This window comes from Osmia bicornis, chromosome 10, assembly GCF_907164935.1.
Source record: "Osmia bicornis bicornis chromosome 10, iOsmBic2.1, whole genome shotgun sequence".
NCBI lineage: Eukaryota > Metazoa > Arthropoda > Insecta > Hymenoptera > Megachilidae > Osmia > Osmia bicornis.
The window spans coordinates 5,180,466-5,204,669 of NC_060225.1; the positions used below are offsets into that span (position 1 = coordinate 5,180,466).

The 24,204-nt window shown below is 38.2% G+C and overlaps 1 protein-coding gene across 1 annotated transcript; it reads left to right on the plus strand.

Annotated features, from left to right (window-relative positions):
* Positions 1–1,834: 1,834 nt before the first annotated feature.
* On the plus strand, positions 1,835–24,111 carry LOC114877215 (ADP-ribosylation factor-like protein 4C). The gene is made up of 5 exons (XM_029189502.2): positions 1,835–1,910; positions 2,063–2,170; positions 16,383–17,124; positions 17,796–18,011; positions 18,801–24,111. Exons 3-5 carry the CDS (start codon positions 16,914–16,916, stop codon positions 18,995–18,997), a joined length of 624 nt encoding a protein of 207 aa, XP_029045335.1. The 5' UTR covers positions 1,835–1,910; positions 2,063–2,170; positions 16,383–16,913; the 3' UTR covers positions 18,998–24,111.
* Positions 24,112–24,204: the final 93 nt, after the last annotated feature.

Genomic DNA, 24,204 nt, shown 5'->3' on the forward strand with positions numbered 1-24,204 from the left:
TATTTATTAATTACAGATCTGTAGTCAATATAAAAAAATGTTGAAGTAGGATTGAAAAATAAAAATATAAGTAGATAGGCAGGTAGTGAGTAAAAATAATGCTCCTTTTGTTGTTCATTTGCACAACAGTCGTTTTGCAAATGTGCATCAAGAGGATGATGCTATTCAATAAAAGTAAAAATTTGCATAAATGGAGGGTGGATGGGACGAGGTAGGGCGGGTCTCCACCCGCAGCAACCTCCCCGTGGTGAGACCTGGGCAATCGTTATTATTTGATGACTAATTAACAACTGTATCATTATTACTATGGTACATTTATTAATTATGCAGCAAATAATACGAGCGAATTGGCTGCGAAAATATTTTTTTTTCTATTTAATCTCTGTTATATTTTTTTCAGGAACTATGCCTTTGAGATTCTTAAGTGCACCACATTGCAAATACAATTTTACGGAAAGAAAATTAATAATAATGAATGCATGGATACATATAGCTATCGTAGCATACATGTGTCATTTATGTAGGTGTATGCCGTACTTTTAGTTGGATGCAATAACTGAGGTGGCGCTTAAATCAGTTTCTGTTCGGTCTAATTTTCAATGAAACGTTGACTGTTTTACCGACGCGGAATTCTATGTGCAAAATTGGTGATACACAGGGTATGTATGTGGGAGGAGCGACATCAGCGCACCAAGTATAAGAGGGACCAAACTAAAATCCGTTTCAAGTTTACAAAAGTGAAGCTTGGAGAGTCTGTTCATCTACGAACGCGCAATTTAACAATAATTGGATGCATCTGGCACGGACAGAAGGTTTATTAGATACCATTCGCAAGTCATGCTGTCATGAAATTTCACGCGGAAACAGCAAATGCAAACTTTGTCATGCACCTGTTCCTATCTTAGATTTACAGGTACTTCAAATTTTTTATTTCTAACCCTAAGCATCTCTGTTCAAAATTCCGATCGTTCATTTTTCTTTTTTGTTATAAAGTTATTTAAATAGTTTCGTGGTAAGTTTAGAAAAATATTTGTGTAACACGAGGAATAAAAACTCGGATGATCAAGTCCCACGATCTTGAACATAACAAATAAGGGCAAAGCCCCAGAGAAACACGATAAATTATTTAATGGGGATCGCATTGGTCGTTCGCTTCGTTCTTTTTCCCGTGCATTGTGTTCCGCTCGATCGCACGAGTGAAAGACGAATTGTTTGGCCGCTGTTGGCCTACGTTCTTGGTCTTCAATTTATATTATTTAAGAACAATTGACTTGGATGGTCCGCCGTTTCTTAGGGGGACCAATCTGAGGACGTAGACAGCTTGTAAAACCAAAGGAATTATACAGGGTGATATCTTTCATTTTATTCCAAAATCTTTCTTGTTTATTATTCATATTTTTGCATAATTTACAATGAAATTCATGGGATGATATAAACAAAGAGTACCATTTGCATGGTACTTTACTTTAACGTTTAATTTTAAAGAACATTGTATTTTGTCAGTAACATTTCATATTTTCAAAAAAAAAATACGATTAGAAGGATCCAGATCTTTATTTCCTTCCCATGTGGAATTATTTTTGTATCTAAAATTTTTCTTGTAATTCATTAGAAGGTCCTTTTTATATTAATATAATATTTCTGAATGTTGTTTTCATTTTATAAAATATTTCGACACCCCATAGAAATACTAACGAGAATTTCGGCACGTAGACACTTTGCTCTGATTGGAGCAACAATCGAAAGGAGGGGCGCCCTTATTGGCGGTTAAACATGGCGCCCATTGGATTGTGTCGCCTCCTATTGGCTGTCAATGAAAATAGGGTGCGACTGAAGGAGGATGCAGCCAGTCTGTTTCGGTTGTTGAAAGTCGTCGGATGTGTTGGGAGTTTGCTCCTAAACGTCAACCGGTGAGTGATTGTTTTGTTGTGCTCGAATGTCATCCGTCTAAACCCGTTACGATACCGACTTTACTTTATTCGCGTGTGCTTCCGCGTAATAATTAACGGAAACATCGTTACCTCCGTTCGTACTAAGAAACGAAAATCAACCGGTCTTCCAGGTTTCCAGAGAAGTGTGTCAAAGCCGATGTAACGTGTTTCTGTGCGTCCATAATCAACATAGCTGTGTCTTCGGAGCTCGGATACGGCCCTCGTGGACGAAAAAGATGGTGAGTTAAAAACGTCTTACTCAAAATAAAGCGAGTTATGTAACAGAACCTGTGCCAGGGATGGCGATTAATTTCGTTAATTTCGACAAGTGTTACGTGTCGGTAAATCGCGGTCCATTGTTAATTCCCTTGATGGTCGCACGGTTTAAATCGCGTGTGAATGAATCCCTGTGTTGGAGGCTGTGACTATCGATGTGACAGCTTCGAAGAGGAATCAAGGTTATCGCGTTCCTCTCACCGTGCCTTATGAATGGATAGGATACCTGTTCTCAGTGCCCTTTAATCACCGTAAAAATCATAGAAAATACCATCGGATGGTAAACGGATGGAACGTTGCTATCCAATGAATCAGATGGCTTCTTTAATCCTCTTTCAAATTATACGTCCGTTTACAAACAAATTCCCCAAGAACAATTATATTCGAGTTAGGTGTACCATCGGTGCGTATGCAAGATACACGACCGGTGATGCAATTAATATTCGGACAGAGTCATTGCCACGCTTTATAAATATTCAATCGTCCCATAAACCCGTCGGCCGGCAGTCGCTTCATGCGTACAGGTACACCTAACGCTTCTCAAGATTTTCGTTCATGAAAAATATATTTTTCACACGTTCGCCGGAGGACGATGACCGTATTTTCGACGGTCTATCTGCATACGTATAACAACGTCACGTTAATTGCGCGACGTCCCAGGCCCGCCCTTAATTGTCCTCATGAATGTAACGGGCGTATCGTCTTCGTGTCACTTTGACGAATGGCCAATTTAATCCTCGGCAGGCGGATGCTTTATGAAAGGGTCGTTTCGACCCGTAGCAATTTTTAAATATATTTTCATAGAGAAGAGGAGTATACATATTATTGTACAATAAATAATGAATTAAAATGACCCTGTATTCGTCCAACAAGGTTTAACGATACTTCCATCGTTATATTAGATGAATGAATCAAATCTTCCGCTGGCAAACTGGGTCGCCGAGTTTTTATTTTTATTTCAAGAAAATTTAAACATTTCACTTAAATATCGCTTGTATGTTAAATTAGAAGCTTCAATAGATATCTCAGAATTTTTTCAGATTTTTTTAAGGTCTAGAACAATATAAAGTCAGAGGGTTAATATTGCAGCTACAGTGTTCAAAGTTTTTTAATGGAGCAACGACGAAGAAGTCTCCCAAAATTCACTCTAAATTAATCAAAAAGTTTCGATGTCCATCGAGAGCATAAATACAGAATGTATTTTGCAGATAGATGTAGGCGGGCTCGGTAAAGCATGGAAGAAACTTTTCATTCAGAAGTAATGGATTTCCAATAATTACTCGCACAACTAAAACCTTCAAAGAATAGGGAATATACGTACACGAGAGAAGGGTTAAAAGTCAAGGCCTAGATTCTTTCCTTTTTTCTGATATTAAAGGCTTACGGATTAACGGGTGACGGGTTAAATGTTAACTTTGATCCTTTGATCGTTGCTGGGGTTTAATCCCTGATTGGATTTTGATTTAAATATAGAATAATTGTGAATAAGGTCTGAAACCTTGCGTTCGGTATTTAAGTATGAAAAACAGCTATTGTATACATAAAATATCCGAATTATTTTAATATTATGTAAACTTTTCCTAGGCATTACATAGAATGACAAATGTTATTTAGACAAAAGATAAAAAGCGAGCCGTGAAGAGGCTTTCGTTGAAAAGACGTTCATGAAAAATAAAATATAGAACTTTATTATTGAGGAAAACGAGAGAAAATAGAATACGAACCTACTTGTTGGAACCAGGAAGGAAAGAATTTAATCTAGAATTGCATTTAATTGTCTTTCTCACAAAAAGGTAAAGCTTGAGAAAAAAAATGATGAAAAGGCCTTCATTAAAAATATATAAATGAACGAAAGAAAATACCACGTGACATTAGAAATGTCGATAGCGGGAGTATTTTATATTTTGCCGATTTGTCTTCTAGGAAATCGCCAAATAACGCCAGGGATTCTATGCGATGCTTGCCTTTCATGCATTACCGATAACGTAGATATTAATTGTTATTGTATTTCGTCTGTACGTGCTCAAAGAGGTATCCTTAAACACGGAATACCGCGTTTCTCGTCACGTTCCGACATCGTGTACGGATTGTTTAAGCAGAAACAAACGATCATAACATGGAAAGATGTAGAGAGGATCGTCGCAGCTGTGAAAACAACCGGTTCTCTCGCCTCTCTACCGCATATATTTCCACGTGAAATTCTCCAACTCCTGTCGGTCGTGTTCGATGGGATTCGATTCGCCTAGTTCTGTTGTAGGAAGCATCAGAAAATGAGCGGCTTTCGCGAGAGAACGGGCGAACGAAGAATGCCGTTACTAGCTGCACGTGGCGATTATAATCGTTACCCGGTGCTGCTATACCGATTTACAAGAGGAAAGTGATCGGTCGCGCAATAGAGTTCATCGTGACTTAAACCGCGTTTCGAAGAAACATTCCACGATAGAATGATTACTATCTTCCGTAGTTTGAAATTTTAATATCAAGGAAATAAAAAAGGATTGAAATCTGTAAAAATGTCGAGGCAATTTCGTCGCTGGTTACTTTTTAAACGAGCCTCCCCTCGAGAGGGTGATTAAGCATAATTGAGTGAGGTAATTAAAGCAGGGATTCTTTTTGTGAACGAATTTCAAGCGATATGGGCTCGTCTCGTTAAACAAATAGGACAATCAAAGGGATCCCTCTGAATTGGAGGGAAATGACGCGGATGAGTCTAATAACTCAATAAAAAGGGGTCCGTCGATGGAGGTCGTGAACCGTGCGAAGGTTGTTCCGGAAAATCGAAGAAGGTCGCTTTTGCTTTTTTTAAAATATCATTTTATTAATCCAGTATGTTTCTTTGCGATATAGAGACAAAGGGGCGGAAGATTATCCGCTTGCGCTGCATCTCCGTGCCTGCAGCGTGGACAAAAGTTAGTGCAGCGTTGCAGTTCTCGATTACAAGCTCCTGTTGACCGGCTGAAGATACTTCAGATTGTTCTTCTTCTGTAAACACGTTCGTTATCCGACTGAAATTTCATGATTCTCGGTCAACGCGTTTATTAAACACCGAAGCTAATCGATAAATCTAACTATCTTGATGTAGAAATCAAAGAAATTGTAGAATTCAGAGAATTAAGTCATTCTATTTTGATGTAGAAATCAGAGAAACTGTAAAATTCAGAGAATTAAGTCGTTTTATTTTGATGTAGAAATCAGAGAAATTGTAGGATCATTAAAATTTTCAGTCAATAGGGTATTAGAATGATCGAAGATCTGATAAAGATACCGGATGTCTTTGAGGAGAATAGTGAAATAGAGTAGAATTTTGAAGTACAGGTTCTTTGTTCATTTGCACTATGATTCAGATTAGACAAGTCTGTTTAAAGAGCACCTATCACCTTGTGAAACACTAGATAAATCTATTTGAATTTCTTATCAGTGAAGATTTCGCCGTGCAAGTTGAAACGTTGTTCGAAAAACTACTCGAAGGAAACTTCCGATTCACGGTTTATACTTTGTGTCTATTTAGAAAGGGTGTCTGAGCTACATGTTAATCCGTAACGCTGGGAAACGTGATAATTCGCTTGGATAGTTAAAGGTGAAGCAACTCTTCGATAAAAACAAAACGTTTGCGTGAGAAGGTAGATAAAAATCTGGTCGAGTAGAGAATTAGATAAAAATTGATGGAATAATTGCGAGAGATAGAGAATGTTGATTCTGTGATTAACTTCTTTATGGATAAATGTTAATTTGTTGACTATTTTAAAAAGATTCACGGGAAATTATGAAACGAGAAGCAGTGCTATATTGTAAAATGGTTCTTCGGTATAAAAATAAAATAAATTTCTCATGAAATATTCATTTGATTTCGAGGAGGGGTTGAATTGATAGGGGGGGGTGGTTTATGGTTACCAGGATCAGATACCATTTGTTTAGAGAATTCAACGGTCTCCTGGAAACGACGACGACGATGCCGACGTCGTCATGGACGTCCTGCTGGAAGAATGGGGGTTGCTTCGCACGCATGCGCCCCTTTATCAGTCGATAACACCCCCGGCAGCAAAGCAACCAGCTGCGTTGCTAGCTGCAACATTGACACACCGATCCACATTGCTAATCCTACGTTGATCCTGTAAATAGTAGGATGCTCATTAGTCTCTTTGAATGAAAACAATTCGATCACTCTAATAATTATTCAAAATCAAACATTTTTGAAACTTTTAAAAACTTTGAAAAAGAATGGAAAATTTTTGTGAAAAAAGTTTGTTAAAAATTTCTAATTTAATAATATCTTTGGGTCTTCTCCTGTTGATTGAAAATTCGATTAAAATCGACCGGCTCTCCTTCCTAAATGAATTTCCGGTTGTACCGGATATCGACGCTCACGCAGGATCAGACACCGGAAATCTTGCTATTCCGTGAATCGTACACGATGCTCCCATGCATATTCATCTTAAAACAGTGCAATGTATTGCACATTTTTGTGAGCAATAAGAAAATAGATTTTAGATTGTTTGGGGATGTTATTGTTCTGGCTGGTAATCTGGTGCACACAAATTGATTCGAAAGTGGATTCTAATTCGAGACCGATTTATTCGGCTGGTATGGTGCAGATGTGCATTTCAGGGACATTGTCAGGCGCCACTGGTGCAATTTCCCCGTGAGTCAATTGAAATCGCTCGAATTAGCCCAGGGAAGTCGTCGAACTTTGGGAACACGAAACTATAGAAACATGTACTTGCCATTTTTAACTTTTCTGGTCTAAAACAAGTATTCTTGAAAGCATCTTGACCTTATACCCTTGCTTTTGTCTTATTTCTTTTGTCAGATTATTATTCTAACAATAATATTTTCTCCCGGTTGTTGAATTTAATTTTAAAGTAATAGATTATTTTTTTTTTAGAGATGTATAGTTGGTGAAATTTTGAATGAAGAATGAAATGGATCTGGATATAGGATTAATAAATCTTTGAGAAGAGAAAGGGCCCTTCGGGCAATAAGTTTTAGGCATACACGTGTGCGTCGATCGTATAAGATGTATCGACTTTTACCTTGCTGAGCTTAATCTAGGTAACGAACAAGAGAAACGAGTTGTCCTTTCTCCGAAAGGACCGTTAGCCTGATTTCCACCTCGTTTCGGATATGGAGGAAGCGAAACAGGTGGCTGTTTCATCGGAATTTGCAAAACTTTGCTTTACTACATGATTTATTTTTAAAATTTTTCATTTCTAATATTCTAAAGTTCTCAAACTCCTAAACTGCCAAATTCAAAAATTTCTAAATTTTAATATTCTAAGATTCTCAAGTTTCCAAATTTCCAAATCTTCAAATTTCCAAATTCTAATATTTTAAGATTCTCAAATTCCCAAATTCTAATATTCTAAGATTTTCAAATTTCTCAATTTCAAAATTCCCAAATTCAAAGCTTCTCTGATAAAATTTTGCAAAATGCAAGATATCAAATACTTCACATTCCCTAAAAAATCCTAGTTACATCAGTGGATAATACTTCTTCAGTATTTTTAACAAGTGTAATCACGTATTATCTCCATCGATAAGTGGATACAAGAGAAGTGAAAGCGAGATGGTAACGTCCTGAAAACGAGAAGAGAAGAGCCCTGTTTTATTATATAAACGAGACGATGAACAATAAATCGTGAATAGCTCAGCGAACGAGGATTCACCATCGCGAGAACGTGTTTTAAACGATTCCTATCTGCGTGGTCGGTTTCGCCTGCACGAAAAATCATTTTCATCAACTTTCACGAGGCTTCGTTTATTATGGATTCTTTAATTTCAACGCTGGCTCCCTCGTTGTTCGTGAATTTAATATTCGCTCATAAACTTCGTCTCTTTTAGAAATTAAAGTTACGAGTGAAACGTTCTCGATGCCGATAAACATCGACTGATAAAATAATTCGATCCGGTGGACCCGATTTCTCGTTGAAAAATAAATTCAGATCGTAAGAGATTTAAATCTTCGAAATGGCAAAATTCTTCCTTGGTGAAAGTTTCTTTAGGATGTAAAGTTAAAAAAGAATACTTAGATTTATGTAGATACGCTACCGAAGAATCGTAGTATTTCTTGCAGAAATGGTCAATTAGTGCCGTTAAAAAAAGATTTAATTAGGAATGATCATTCATCCTTGAAGTTATCTTAACTCTGTCGTCGCATTCTTCAAGGTTGCATCTTATTTTTTTCTCACTATGTTAGTACGCAAGAGTAAGTTTACGGGTCGACAGGTCTGTTACATCAGTGTAACGGTATGTTCATCGAAGATCATCCTGGTTGACTGCGTCACAAGTTTTTTCGGATGAGCAGCTCGTTGAAACTGTACTCTAGGATGGTACTCTTTTTTCCGATGTTCAGTTTTAATTAATTGGTTGAGTGTTTTTTGATAGGGACCTAGATTTAGGAGTGGATCTAGACTTAGGCATGGGTCTAGATTTGGGTGTGGACTTGTTAGATTTAGGCATGGACTTAAATCTAGACCTAGACTTAGTTTTAGATGTAGATTTTGGTTTAAATTGAAATTTAGATCTAGGCTTAAAGCTAAAGCTAGACCGAGATTTAGAGTTAGACTTAGACTTAGACCAAAACCTAGACCTAGACCTAGATTTAGATTTAGACTTAGACTTAGAGTTAAAGCTAGACCTCAACCTAGACCTAGACTTAGACTCAAGCCTAGACTTAGACTTAGACTAAGACTTCGACCTAATTAACATCAAACCTAGACCTAGTCTCCAACTAAAACTAAAATCTAAACTAAATCCTAGACCTTGACTAGACTTCGCCTAGATCTAGATTAAACCTTGATTAGAACTCAATTAAAACTCCAAGAGCTTTCGATTAAACCTCGACCAAAATTCCATTAGAACTTAATGAGACCTTAACTAGAAATAATCTAAACTAAATATAAAGTGCATTCAAACTACACCTGAACTCTGATAACACCTTCTTTTTTTCTTCTTCTTTTGCATTCAACCATTAAACATTTCTTGATGAGTATATATATTAAATACGCACAGACAGGATGCATTCGATTAATTGGCGTTTAATTGACGTCTGTTAATAGTGGGCACTCCTTCGTTCGTTCCCCTCCGGATTTCAGAGGTCATTAAAAATCGTACGAACCGCGGAATCGAAACGAAAAGCCCTCGAGACGGTTCCGTCTGCTCATCGGGCGTGAAGTGAAAGCCTCCTTCGGTATTTCTTTTTTCTTTTTTCTCCTTCCTGTTTTTGTTTTTGCCGAGCTCTGAAATGCACCAACCTCGTGTATCGTTGATTGCTGCATAGATGCATCACGAGCATAGATGCGTTGAATATTCTGAGACAAAGGTTCGGAAAAATATTCCTGCAGCATTGTTCTCGGAATATTTTTCAAACCACGACTTTAGTTTCTTATTTTTGGTGCTTGTAAAAGGAAAAGAAATTATTTTTCTGAGATACCGTTAAATTGTCCATAAAGTTCCATTACATCGTATCGAATGCAACACGACAGAAGGTATGCGGTAATCAATCATTTCGATCGATCATTAATTTGAACGATATTAATGCCTTTATCATTTATAATTTCTTATCTCTCATTTTGGTTTGTATCTTAATTGCCAGCAATTTTGTCGCGAAAATAATACCTTATCGAGGATGAATTATTATTTATCGGTTCGATAAATGTTAATAAAAAAAGATAACGGGAATCTAGTCAGTTCAGCGGAAAAACAATGACCACGAATGCGTAAAACGCACAAGGAAAGTGTAGGTAATTATTCTAGACCGTAGGTGCATCGGTGCAAGATGCATTTGAGAGACAACAGTGCATAGCGTAAGGAGGTGGTTAAATCGAGAAACATGCTTCCTTGTGGATTTCGCTTCCTATATTCTTTTGTTTCTTTGTGGTATAGCTGCGTTCAGAACTCAGAAATAAATAGGTATCAAATTTCCAAAGAGAGTTTGGGAGGTTGAGAGTTTGGAGGTTTGGGAGTTTGGGAATTTAAAAATTGCAGAGTTTGCAATTAATCATTTGGAAATTTAGAAATTTAAAAGTATAGAAATTCCACATTTGGCAATTTGGGAATTTAGGAATTTAGGAACTTGGGAAATTAGAAATATAGAAATTCCACATTTGGCAATTTGGGAATTTAGGAATTTAGGAACTTGGGAAATTAGAAATATAGAAATTGCAAATTTGTCAATTTGGAAATTTAGAAATACCAAATTTGGTAATTTGAAAATTAAGAAATATAGAAATTCCAAATTTGTCAATTTGGGAATTTAGAAATATCAAATTTGATAATTTGAAAATTAAGAAATATAGAAATTCCAAATTTTCAAACCGAGAAATTGCCAATCCATCCCTGCCCTCGAGTGCACCTCACTTGCACTCACAGTTGCATTTGCCCACCACCGCGTTAACCCAAAGAACAATTAAATTTTCGACTGAATCTCAGAAAAGGATTGATCCACGTTCACGAAAGTTCTGAATGGCATCATGCGAAGGAATTTAAATTCAATCGCAGTGAAACTGAATGAGAGATCCACTTTCGTATGGTGTAGCCGGTACGAAAGTGAACACTCGATCTTTTCTCAGGGATAAATAGCCGCTAATTCAGTCATTCGTCTAATTAACACCATGTTTCTCACGAATGCCACCGGTCTTAAGTTTCACCGCATACTTGCATGCCACGTGTGATTGCGTTAACACTTGTCCACGATTCCACGCTGACATTTTCTATTATTAAACGCTATTATCCTTGACACCATACGAAATCCTCGCAATGATCTGCTTTCCATAAAACGATGCCAAATCGACGGTTTAATTTCGTTCTGGCTCCAAATCCTCCCCCGCAATTTTCCTCTCAGTTATTCTTCTTCTGTTTCCTACGAAAATAGAATAAGCGAGGTTCTTTCATTTCATTATTTTGATGCATTTCTCGTAGAAAACTTCATATTTTAAGATTGAATCTCTTAATACTTTAGAAATTGAACAAAGAATATTCTGATCAAAGAATATTAATCAAACGAATCAGCAATACATCGCAAAGTGAAATTCTTTCACGGTGTTCGGTGCTGCAAATATACGCTACGTTCCGTTCCAAGTGAATCACTGAAACGATCAAACGGCGGCTTAATTATCTCGCTTTTACTGCAAATTGCAGACCAATTCTCAAGGCTCACGTAATGTTACGGCACGCAAAGAATTCCGAGCCGCGTTTCGTGCCTCCGAAACAGTGAAATGTTTTTAGGTCGTGCTTCAATCGTTAACAAACACCTTCTGTATTTCCTCCGAAACCTATATTTATTTTTAGAAAAGTAGAAATTCCTTCGAACAAAATTACTTACGAACCAGATAAATATTTCTCAAAGATCGCTACCGTTACAATTTTGTTCTAAAATTTATAATAAAAATCTGAAATCATTTTCTATTCTCGGAGGAAGACGATCGAGACCGCGGTTTTCGCTCTCACTTTTTTCGTGACTTATCAGGAAGATCGTGTTCGTCGGAGCGCGTGTAACGCTATTATCAGGATCTAGATAAGCGGTCGAAGAGCGACGGTGGATCGTAGGAAACAGGAGGCTAGGGTTATCAACCGAGATCGTGAATAACGAGGCCCACTTTACTCGATAGACTGATTTCCCTTCGCAAAGTCCCGCGTTCCAGATACGCTATACCTAACTTTTAACCAGCCTATGTAACGGGCCTGGTGCTGTTACATGCTCTATTATTAGTTTCAGTTGCCTCCATCGTGCCAGGGGGTCGTGGAAATATTTTCGACCTTTCCATCTCCACTTCCTACCGATTCATTTTTAATCACCATTCGAGGCAGCCTAGACAAGATTCTATTATTTCATTTATAATAATATCGAAAGACACATACAGAAAATAAAAATTTCGTTTTTGCAATGGTAGTTTGTTGGTCCATTTTGTATTGTGGTTTAAATTCGATTTACCTACTTCTCCGCCTGCCTCTGAATATGTTGGTCGCTCGATGCGTTTTCAGGTCAGCTAGGAACCTCGAAATACACCTGTTCCGCGAATCGAACGCGTAAATATTGATGCCAAACGTTTAAATAAATCATATTTCCTGAAAATATCGAGTTTTCGTAGCTGAAGAGGAAAAATTCTGAAATTTCACTTAAAATCATCTTATCGAGGAAATCTAAGGAATCAAGTTTAATAGAGGCGTAAGAAGAAGCTCGACGTTTTCATTTACCATTTCTAGAACGTAAGCGTGAAATGATTTAAGGCACGCGCGATCCTGTTATCGATCTCATTCCCGCTTATCAAGATCGAGTAATGTTCCTCATTTTCCCTAATGGTTTTCCTCGTTTCGAAGAAATTATTGCTATGCTATCGATCACTGCTAATGGGGTCGCTTATCAAGAATTTCGTGAAAATTGGTCAAGCAGTTGATTTCTAAATCAAGAACAGAGAGGACTTAAATTTTTACCAAGGTGTTAATAGAGCACTCTTCTAAAATAAAGGCCTTAATTTTAATTAATTAGGCCTGAAATTCGGCCATGAAGAGAACAATTATTGAAATTGAAATTTCGATATTATCGAGAGTGAGCCGGAGAGAATGCGCGTTATCCAACGATTATGCAATATTGTGCAGTACAACAGAGAGTTGGCATGATTTCTATAAATATTCAGAGGCTCGACGTGCCACGGATTTTAATTTATGCGACCTCGAATGCACGGGGGCCAAGACGAGGCAGCAGGTACACTTAGCGTGCACGTGCAAAAGTAGGTAAATCAAATTTAAGGCGAGAGGATACACACGGCCAGAGAAATCTGCCGTTCTGGGTCATCGTTCAGCCTCTCCTTTCGATTCGATCGATCATCTACTCGGAAAAAAAAAATGATCAGAACAGCGGAAGGTACCTATTGTTGCAAGCTCCTCGATCAACAATCGCGAGATGCATTTTTCTTCCTCAAAAGTGCATCTCTGTCTGCTGCACTTTCTGCAGTCTCGATTCTGTTTCTTGAATGCTTGAAAACACGAATGAAACGGGTGAAAGAAAGACGAAGGAGAAGAGCGAGTCTGGTGGCTGAAAATTAGTGGTGGTTTCACGAGGGGGTGTGTCTGTGCTCTTTCAACCCCTTTGAATCGTTTCTGTTTACCCATGTAAACGTTTCGCCGCCAGGGAAAAAGAGCCGGTACACACGAATCTCGTTAATGTTACATTGAACCTCGAGCAGCTTTTTCCTACTACCTAGTAATTACATTGAACGTTCGTTAACGACGATGCTCATAATTGAGGATCATCGTGAACCGGTGTCTGTCTGGGAATTAATGAATACAAATTGGACGGGGGAATTTTTGGATGAACCTTCCTCGTTTCGAAACGATCCTGATGGATTCCATCAGGGTGCATCGGAAATTTACATTGCTGAATGTGTGAATTATTCGTTGATTGGATTGGATTTATTTTATTTGGAAATTTAGAGTTTACTTGAATTAAGTTAATTGGAAACATATTCGTGGGAAAAATGAGAAATACAAAATATTGGCAGCGATATCTGTAAACTGCATCTGATGCATGTGCATCTGCATTGGCTCGCATCCCGACCCACTTTTATCTTCATTTTTTTTCTGGACCAGTCTGCAGCACCTGCCAGCAACAACATTTTCTCATTTTTTTTTTCTCCTGTTAAGAACAGAATCTGTTCTCGTTGGTGTCCTTTGGTGTTTCTTTCTAAAAACGAACACATCATGTTACTGTAGATTTATGTTAAAACTCGTACGAAAGGGCTGTAATAAAAATAATTGTCTGCTGTTTGTTCGTGGTTTATTAACTCGGCTTTAGCTTTCTGTGACTCGTGTACTTTGAGAACCAAGAAGCCTTAAATTCACTTCAGCACGTACGGATTACGAGTTTCGTCTAGTCTAGACAGTCGAGGCGAGGAATTTAAGAGTCATTGGAAGGAGTGCCGGCTAACACCAAGTGTCGTTTTACGCGTCTTTCAAACACACCTTTCTTGGAAAAATATTACTAGTATAATAAAACAGCGGATAAGGCGATTTTTTAGCAAAATTATTCAAACAATCACGAGAGATCTCTACTTAACTCTCGGAGTGCGGACCACGGGGAGAGCCCCAATTTCAATTCAATTTTCTTTCTATTTCATATTATTTTCATTTTTGAAAATTATTTTTCCAATATATGAAACTCTTTTAAAATTAATAATTCGAGGACTATAGAGTAATGATTTAATGAATTGAATCAATTACCTGAAAATTGAATATTTTCAACTTTGATCTCTTCCTGGTTATTTTTCAACGAGTCAGATTACTGTCATAGAAAAAAGAAATTGCATGACTGTAAAATTATACATACGAAGATACCCGCAATTAAATGAGTAAATAACCGAGAATGACTGGTGATTGCGTTGGATTAGTTAGGAAGTAAGAAGAAAAGTGGCAAGTTGCGTCATTAGAGAAAATGAAGGTACGGAGAACAATGGCCGAGAAGATGAGCGAAAGAAGAAGAAAAGAAGAGGAAATAATTCGAGCGATACTCGGTGATCGCGACTATTATCAGTCGTGATTAGCTATCGATAAATATCTACGTTCGCTTGTTCGAAAGGAGACTAATAATCGCTTCGAATACCATTCGAAATTAGAAAAATATTGAAAATTCGCAAGAAAGAGAAAGAAGGTATATTCGTATTTATCTCCGGAAATCGAAAGATTGAATCGATGCGAACACGGAAGTTATAGCCGCGTGACGGAAATAAGAATAAAGGATTCACCTAACTCGATGAAAAACCCTGCGCTAGACACCGGAAGACCTGTACAATAGACCGGAAGAAGCTGACAGAACGTGCTGTATTTTATATGTATCTAAAAGGCTATTTTCATCTATTGTGATCAATACGTAAACATTTCTATATAACAATGAATTACAGTATTTTCAGCAGTTTCTAAAAAATAACAATGACCCACCTTAATTGCCAAATCCCAATTACCCAAAATAACAATCAATCTCGTTTATCAAATTATTGCCATCAAGATGAACGTAATTTTAATTCATTCAATTTTCTATTTCATATTTTCATTTTCTAAATTATATTTTTATTTTTTAAATTGTACATTCTTTTAAAAAATATTCTTCCAATATATGAAACCCTTTTGTTTAAAAATTAATAAATTAATAAGATCAATCAACTATATCAAAATTAAGTATTTTAAACTTTGATCTTTCCCTGATTTTTCTCCAACTCGTGTAACTATAAATGGAAACAGGATCAATTGTAGCATGCATGCAACACGTTTAATAGTTGAAAAATAGAACTGCATAATCCGTAACCGTTGTTATCCATAAAGTTAGCCGATCTGGAAAGAGATTAATCGTGGCTCGTAGAACTGGAATACATATTCAGTCGTCAGATTTGCATGTGCACCGGTTAAACTTGTGCTGTTTATTGCCAAGGTTAATGTTCTCCTTCCGTTCTGTTCTTTTCATCGCCAGAGAATATTTCCTCCAAGTTCAATCGTTAATTAACGTTTCTAGAAAATTTAGTATTTTCCTTCGCAAAAATTCTTTTAATAATATTCGAATTTTCCTTTTAGTAGAACACGAAGTTTGCTACCTGTTGGGCAATCTCCGAACAATCCTTTTGTGAGCATCACGAATCGGGGAGTTTTAGAATTGCTTTATGATGGGCTTAGGGAGCTCACCTGGCCATTTCGGCCTCGCTCCCCGGAGAGCCGAGGAAAGAATTCTCTTTGTGAACCATTTAGAGAAGTCCTTCGACTCAACTTTTTCTCGACTGGCGACGAGAGACGCGACTTTTCACGTTGATACCATCAACCAAAGAAGATATTAATAGGTTACATTAATAGCTTCCAAGTTATTTCCGAATCACAAATAGAAGAATCTCACTGGTAGAAGATCATTTATATAATTAATGTACTTGTTCGATCAACCAGTTGAAGAATTTTTCATTCATTTTACTAGAATTTATCTTCACCTTTAATCTCGAACGGAATTGTTCAAAGATTAGTAACAATTAGAATTTAAGTTTCTAAAATTGGCAACTTTCGATTTCAATTACGTTCGCGTGCAAAAGAGGGCGGTGAAAGATCGCTCGAATAATCGCGACACATTCGTTCGGGGAAAAATGAAAGAGACAAGTCGAAAATAATCGAGCAGAGGCAGCATCGCTAACGCGTTTCTCCTTTCATTTTCAGCCTGTGCGGTAGTGATCGTGGCCTCGAAGCGAGTCCTTTTACGGCGGGGACGAGGATCGAAAGCGGTGACCCTCCTTCGCCATCCTCGACTTTGGCCCGCGGACACGAAAGGCGCCCACCGCCTAGGGAGCAACGGGGAACGACCACGAAGAGGGAAAAACGAAGAGAACGAGATCCGAAGGAGAAACGTCGAAAACTAGACGCTAACCACCAGGTATCGAGCGCGATGAAATAAACGAGATGCCGAAGAGAACATGGTACTCGGAAGAATACTCGAACGAGCAAACTCTCTAGGGTGATAAAATAGAAAAATACCGCGTGAATGACGAATGAATTCAGAAGATTTCAGGAGAAAGAGGTAAAGAAGAAAATATCCAGAACAGTGTGGTAAGGTGTTTGTACGTTGTTCCCGCAGAGGAATAAATAAGCTAAATGCCAGATAAAAGAAGGATAACAGAGAAGAAGAAGGAGAAGAAGGAAGGATAAAGCGGCGGGTGTCTCGAGCGAAGGAAGCTGCTGTGAAGGAAAGGAATGGGTGCCGGGATGGGCAGGAGCGGCACGAGCGGCGGCTTCCTCGAGGCACTTCCTACGGGAACGCCGCTCCACGTGGCTATGCTTGGCCTGGACAGTGCTGGCAAGACCACCGCGTTGTACAGATTAAAGTTCGATCAGTATCTCAACACTGTGCCCACCATAGGCTTCAACTGCGAGAGAATCCGCGGTGGCATCGGAAAAGCGAAAGGTAACTGGAATTCTTCGTTTACTAACGCGATACCCGTCGTACCCACGGTAATGGAAAACCGTCGAACTGTCGTTCTAACGTATAATCCGTGAATATCTGGAACGTAACAAATGACCCTGGCACGAATCTCACAGTTATCACGACGATTTTGGTACCGCGTGTAACAGAGCCTGGAATTATCGCACGCAATGACGGGTTCGACGTGGTAGTAACATGCAAATAACAGTAACTGGACACGTAATCGTTACACGGTTAGGATAAGCCCCGCGAAAACGACTTATTACAGTTATCGCGACGGGGAAATGTGTCGGCGCCAGTTTCCTCTTGGTACCGAATAGATCTCTCGACGTCCCAGAAACCTGGTAGCATCGATCGACCGAAGGAATTGCAACGTTTAGCCTCTTTTTATCCTTTTTCTACGTTATCCTGTACAATCTACTTTCTTTGAAATACAGATTCCACGGAGAAAGATTTCTTATCGTTTCCTGGGAGCTTGAGAGGTGTCCTAGTTCTAACAAAGAATCAGCGATTTTCTGTTAACGATATTAACGAAACGTTTAGGTGGTCTTTTTTGACGTGCCATAAGTGCTGCTCCTAGATACTTTTATGTCATGAAATCGTTTTAGAAAGGATCAGGGAATAAAATAGATTTCCGTGATGATTTGTTTCAGGTGTAAATTTCCTCGTATGGGATGTGGGCGGGCAAGAGAAATTGCGACCATTATGGAAGTCGTACACCCGTTGCACCGACGGTATTATCTTCGTCGTCGACTCCTGCGACGCGGAACGGCTCGAGGAGGCGAAGATGGAGCTGACCAGGACGGCCAGGAGCCCGGACAACGCTGGAGTACCTATTTTGATCCTGGCGAACAAACAGGATCTGCCAGGTAAGAAGGTTTTATCCGTCTACCTATAAAACGCGTCGTCGGATGTTGTTTAAACCTTGACGTGAATTTATATTCATTCAGCTCGTTTTGTTTTGAAATGATACGAGAAAACTGGGTCAGATCTCGAGTTGTATTTTTAAACTGTATCTCTTGTAACACGCTGTACATCATCGGGATGGTAAAAAGAAAATAGGATCTTTTTTTAATTCTTAAGTGGATGGGAACAAGTGGTCGAGGGAACATCGTTATATCGATTCAGAACGTATGGTTTCACTTCTGAAGACCATGAAGTGTATGTATGAATACACTTGACTGCAATTTATCGAGCTTATTTAGATTATGGATTACGGTTCATCTAACATAACAGTATTGGATGCTCTTAATGCTTAACAGTGTAAATTTGTTATCCTCGATTAAGCCGATGTAATCCAGGATCAAGGGAATCCTTATTAAGAAGACTCCTCTCCAGTTACAATGTTCCTATGAATCCAGAAATATCAAGACAGCTACTTGAATACTGTTCGTCAAGTCATCCTGAACCAAGATCCTGAGTACATTCAAAGGATACAAGTCCAGACCATCTTCACCAACGTCCAAGCTGAAACAGAACCAATGAGAACCTAAAACAAAACAAAAAAAAAACACTGTCTTCATCAATCACGTTTGCCATCCTGAATCAAAATCATCAGTCCAAAGGACCTTATCCACCATCTAGGACCTCCTCGTTCATCCAAGACACCTCCCAGTGGATCCCAACTGACCAGACGATATTCAAATTGATGTCCACAGGTGCTAAAGAAGTTGGGGAGCTAGAGAAACATCTGGGCGTTCTTGAACTGGCAGGAATGCCAGGTAGCGCGTGCATCAGAGTGCAACCAGCGTGCGCCATCACCGGCGAGGGTCTCCACGAGGGTCTGGACACGTTGTATCAGCTGATACTGAAGCGGCGTAAGCTGGCGAAGCTGAACAGGAAACGGGCCAGGTAGGCCAGGGCTTCGGAGGACTGCACTTGCGTCTTCTGATATTGTAAGTCGCGGACAGTCTCTCCTTTGGACACAGCCACGCCTTCCACGGTGTCTTCTTCCTCGTCCTCTTCGTCCTGCTGCGACAGTCGCATCAACGAGGCGTTTCAGTGAACTCTGTATCGTTCACATGGACTATTCCGTTTGACGAGATCGTTCTTAGACCAGTCTCGAAGCTGCACGCTGATAATCAAGCTCGTTTTTCCGAAGAGAGGAGTTTGAAGACAGTTCGTACGTTTGGAGGAGAGGTAGGAGGCTTTCTGTAGGTTCTAGAAATGATTCTGGACCTGCTGGCTATTTTCCTGGAAATTTAAAAAAGGTGCAAGAAGCCTGTATTCCGAGAAGAAAGTTCAAGAACTGGTAGTTATTGCAAGGATACAAGGAACAGAGGGTCTAGATGTTACTCTACACCTAATGGCTACTTTTTGTCAATCTAAATGGGTGCAAGACTATAGAAGAAACTTGAAAACCGATAGTTATCGCAGGGATATGGACAACAGAGGGTCTAGATCTCATTTTACACTTACTGGCTGCTTTTTATCAATCGGAATGGGTGTAAGAGCCTATCCTCCTTTGGAAAGGAAGGTCAAAAATGATAGTGAGGATATCTAGACCTCTTTTATGGCTATTCTCTGAAAGGCTGCAAACGAGCCTGTCCTCTGAAAATGAAGTTCAAGGATCGTAGGATAATAAATGTAAGGATTTAAACAATTTTGCTACAGCAACTTGAGAATAATTCCTTTGAAACTCGGTTGCTGACCGGACGACAACGAAACAAAGTGCTTCTTCACTGTTCTATAGAAGCTCTATTTTGCCAAAATTTCTCCATCGCGAGACGTTCCTTGGGAAACTTTTTTAACGACGAAACCGACGAGTTTTATTGGCTTTGTTGTCGATAACGAGCTCGGTTTCGAGGTACCAGAGGCTGGAAACGTGTATTTTGTTTTTCGTGGAAGAGGTCAATAAGGAGTCGCGATAACGAGGGATCATCGACGGCTTCGTTGTTGATAACGATGACGTTGGATTGTATTAATAACGCTGACGCGGGTCCGGTTTAGACGGACCAAGATACCGGATGATTGTTAACCCTTTGCACTCCACTTTTTTACTCCATTTACTCTATTACTAATTATGATCCATTCTTATCTTTTTAAACTATATACACATTCATTATTTCAATAATGAAGTTTACTGTATCTTTTTTTACAGTAGTCAGAATTGATTGAATTGCTTGAAATCAGAATGGTAATAATTAGGATATACATATAATTATTATGCCTGGGATATATTATTTGGGGTGCAAAGGGTTAAACGTTAGACTATTGCATAAGTTCTATCTATACAAATTTTCCAGTGTTACCATTTCGGTAATAGACGTATATTTTTTAATATAATGGAACTAGATAAACGAGTGTATAGTGGACGTTTTTATATTTAGTTGATACATTGAATAGTAAATGTTATACTAAATTTTAAGACGTAAGACACGTACGATAAACGGAACTTATGCATCAGTTTAATGAGAATGATACACTGATAGTCCAGATGGAAGAAGAAAGAACCACAGACCTATTTAAATACCCCCAAAATAGTCCGAAGATAACAGTTCACTGACGGGCTCAACTTTTTCAAGTCACGATAAGATCAAAGACTTTGTATTTGTAGAGAACTCTGAATCGATACTATTATCGAAGCAGCGAGTAGATCTACGTATCGTGATTATCAGTTTATCGTAGACGACAAATAGAGGTGAATCGCGGACCCTAGGCGTTCCGATAATGACCGTGCCTCTCCAATTTTTTGCACCTTTATACAAGAGGGAGAAAATGATAAACGATGCGTGAACATGGCTTCTTCCTGACGGACGAAATTTTTTGTAAAAAAGAAACGAAAAACTACAAAAAAAGGAACATAGAACGATGTGATAAAAACCCTTTCCCATTTTTCCCAAATATTTAGTACCATTTTACGTGTGTATCGTATTTGCTGTATCGTGCTAAATGGAAGAACAAATTCGATGGAATAAAACGAATCGATCGTTTTGAGCTTGATCGAAAAAAAAAAGAAAAAAAAACATATCTCGTGAAAGTTCAATGGTGCTGATATGTATATCTTTTTTTCATTAGCATTAGTATTCATTCGTTTGTTGAAGTTTGATTATCGATTAAGGTGTTGAATATTTTTGCGACGTTTAGAGAATCGTTTTTTAGGAAGATGCTTTTTAAGCTGATAGGGTTCGAAGTGTTCTTTTGGAAGATTGCGCTCAGGTTTTATCGGGAATTTGTGGAGCTCAAAACGATGGGTTGTTTTCCTGCCAGTGTGTTTTATCTTTGTCGAGATCCCTTCGACGCATGCACTTCCGGTGCCGGCAATTCTTATCGACCCGATGTGTTATGGAGTACCTGTGAATTTTCCATTATTTCAACTTACAATTGCAAATATTTGATTTGCATTTATTCATAATTCCTGTGTTAATTAATCAACGATTAACAAGAATCGCTATCAGTTCCTGTAATATTCCTGGAATCATCGTGATGAATAAAATAAATAACGATATTCTTTCAAAATCTTAAATAATTACAGATGGTTCGATAAATGCTAATTGAACACACGCACAAAAGATAGCACAACTTTTTTCTTTCTTTTGCAAAATATCGTGTCTAATTATGGTGATAAGAATTGCTTCATCTGAAATGAATGTTATTGGATCTGAAATTGCATTAGATGAACATCATCTTAAAGGAGCGATTATATTCGGTGTTCTCGTGGCTCTCCCTTCTTTCTTTCTACGTATTTTATTATGGTTTCTTTAAATACTACAGTTCTTCCATATTTGCCAGTTCTTCCCGTTTGAAAAAAGTCCCCTTCGCAAAGAAGAAATTAGAAGGTGCAGATCTTTTGGGAAAGGAGAATCAAGTTGGGAATGAAGAGAGGAAATGAAACGTCGGATGAGACAATTTTACTCGTTATTTATCGCACTGCATTGATCGATATTAAACCGAGAAACGGGGGGCAAGGCGAGACCAGAAACCGCGGTTTGCGGTGAATGATACACGCGGCACATTTGTTATCCGGAACAACGACCTTCCCTGGCGGAAGTGAATGCAGAATCGGAAGTGTTCTTCGCGAAAATGAAGGCTGACAGTAACTACCTTCGAAAGATAATTTCCATAAAAAGAAAAGAAATGAAATTAAAAAAGTACAATTGCAAGTTTCTTATTTCTGCTATAAAACTCAGGAATCTTCCCTTTTTTCATTTTTATCTAAAAATGGAATTAAATTTATCCATGCCTCGTTTCCACTAAATTATGCAGAGAATATCGAAACGAATGCCTTAAGGAGCAGAGTAGAAACTCGAAATCGATAACGGTGCAAGGAGTTACGAGAGGCTTAACGATACAGCAATTTACTATTCGCAGAAATGCGAGGCAAAGTGATCACGCGATTTTCGAAGATCCAGGAAAAACTGTGATAAAACGTGAGGAGAAAGAGCGTGCTTCCAGGTGAAACTTCCTGAAAGAAGGAATAAGAAGGCTAAGGAAGAACCGTGTCATCGATGGTATGCAAACGTAAGCAAAAGAAGGACGAAGAGAAATAAAAATGCATCAGCGATGCATGAAATGGAACGACGTGTCGAGGAAACCGGAAAACGATCAAATGCTCCAATGGTACACCTTCTCCAGTGTCACCAGGAAATAGATGAAACATGCTTTTTTTCGAGGCTTTTACATTTGAAAAATTTCTACGAGTTTCTGGGGCGCATTGTGAAATATTCATAAGATTCGCTCAGCTGCATTGATATTCAAATTCCTGACACAAACATCGGTAAACATTCGATGAAATAAAATCCATATAGATTCTTTTTTATATATTGAACACGAGGAAAGATGAAGTGTTCGAAATGGAATCTATTTCTTCAAATTTTGTACTTGGAATTTTCTGCAGTTTAAACTTCCAATGGTACACCGATTGTCATCGTTAATTAATGTGTTAATTTCGAAGGATTTAGAAGGGTTTCGCGACGAGAGCACACGATCCACTTGTATCAATGAAAACAGAAAAGAATGAAAGAAACAGAAATGAAATTTTGACTGTAACGAGTGACGATGCTAGTCGACCCGATAATTATTTCGAGGAACAAGATGTAGGGAGTATAAAACGAAATTTATACTGTAAGAACACTTTGTAAATAGATAATCGCAGGCTGTAAGTTTCGTAGGATTTCCTGGCCACCAGAAAATTTGTTGGCGCTAATCAGGAGGGTCTAATCATTGTTAATTTTGATTTTGTGTTTTATGAATTTTATTCTAGAGGAAGTTGAATAGAATTTAATTGATAGGTAATTTAAATAAATAAATAGGAATTTAATTGTTTCTTGCATTCTAAACAGAAATTGCAACCAAAGCTAAGTGCACGAAACAATGAAATTCATTGCAATCATTTAAAGTAATTGTAAAATCGTTCTGTTGAATTCCTTGAATAATTGAACATTGTTCGAGTCATTAAAAATAAAATTAAAAAAATAAACCTATCAACATATCAGATACGATTTAATAATTGATTATCCGATAGGCGCCAATGAATTTTTCAGCTAAAACGGAAATCTACCAATATCTGTCGAATATGGTTGTTGTTTTTTATATCGACTGTCGTTCAAAATTCTATTGTATACTATACTTGCCCTTGTTGTGTTTTATTACCTTTCAAATATTTTATCTCGTGCTTCGATCGAACGATAGATCGTATATTTATGTATTATCGAATACGGTTTATCCATAGCGGACAAATGTAAAAATGAAAAGGATCATGTTTTTACTGTAACGAGAACAATTATTGCATTGTCGTTCGCTGCTTGACAAATATTCGTATATTTATGTAGTAGCCTCCGCAAATCTCGCGCGTGTGTACGTGGGTGTATGGTGCGTGTATACTTGTCATGCGTGCTAAGGGTGCACCATATGAATGTCGACTGTACCCTGGAACGAGTCGTTCCGTCAGACTGAGTGGATCCTTTTCGATCGTGAGCAAGAATTTCTTTTTTTTTTCCAAATAAATCAGCTAATTCCGTTATGTTTTAACCGATGATTATTTCTTCAATTCTACCAGAAGACATCCAGAACTAGGGTCCCAGGCAAAATAAGGGCCCGCAGACGAAATTGAAGGGTATCGAG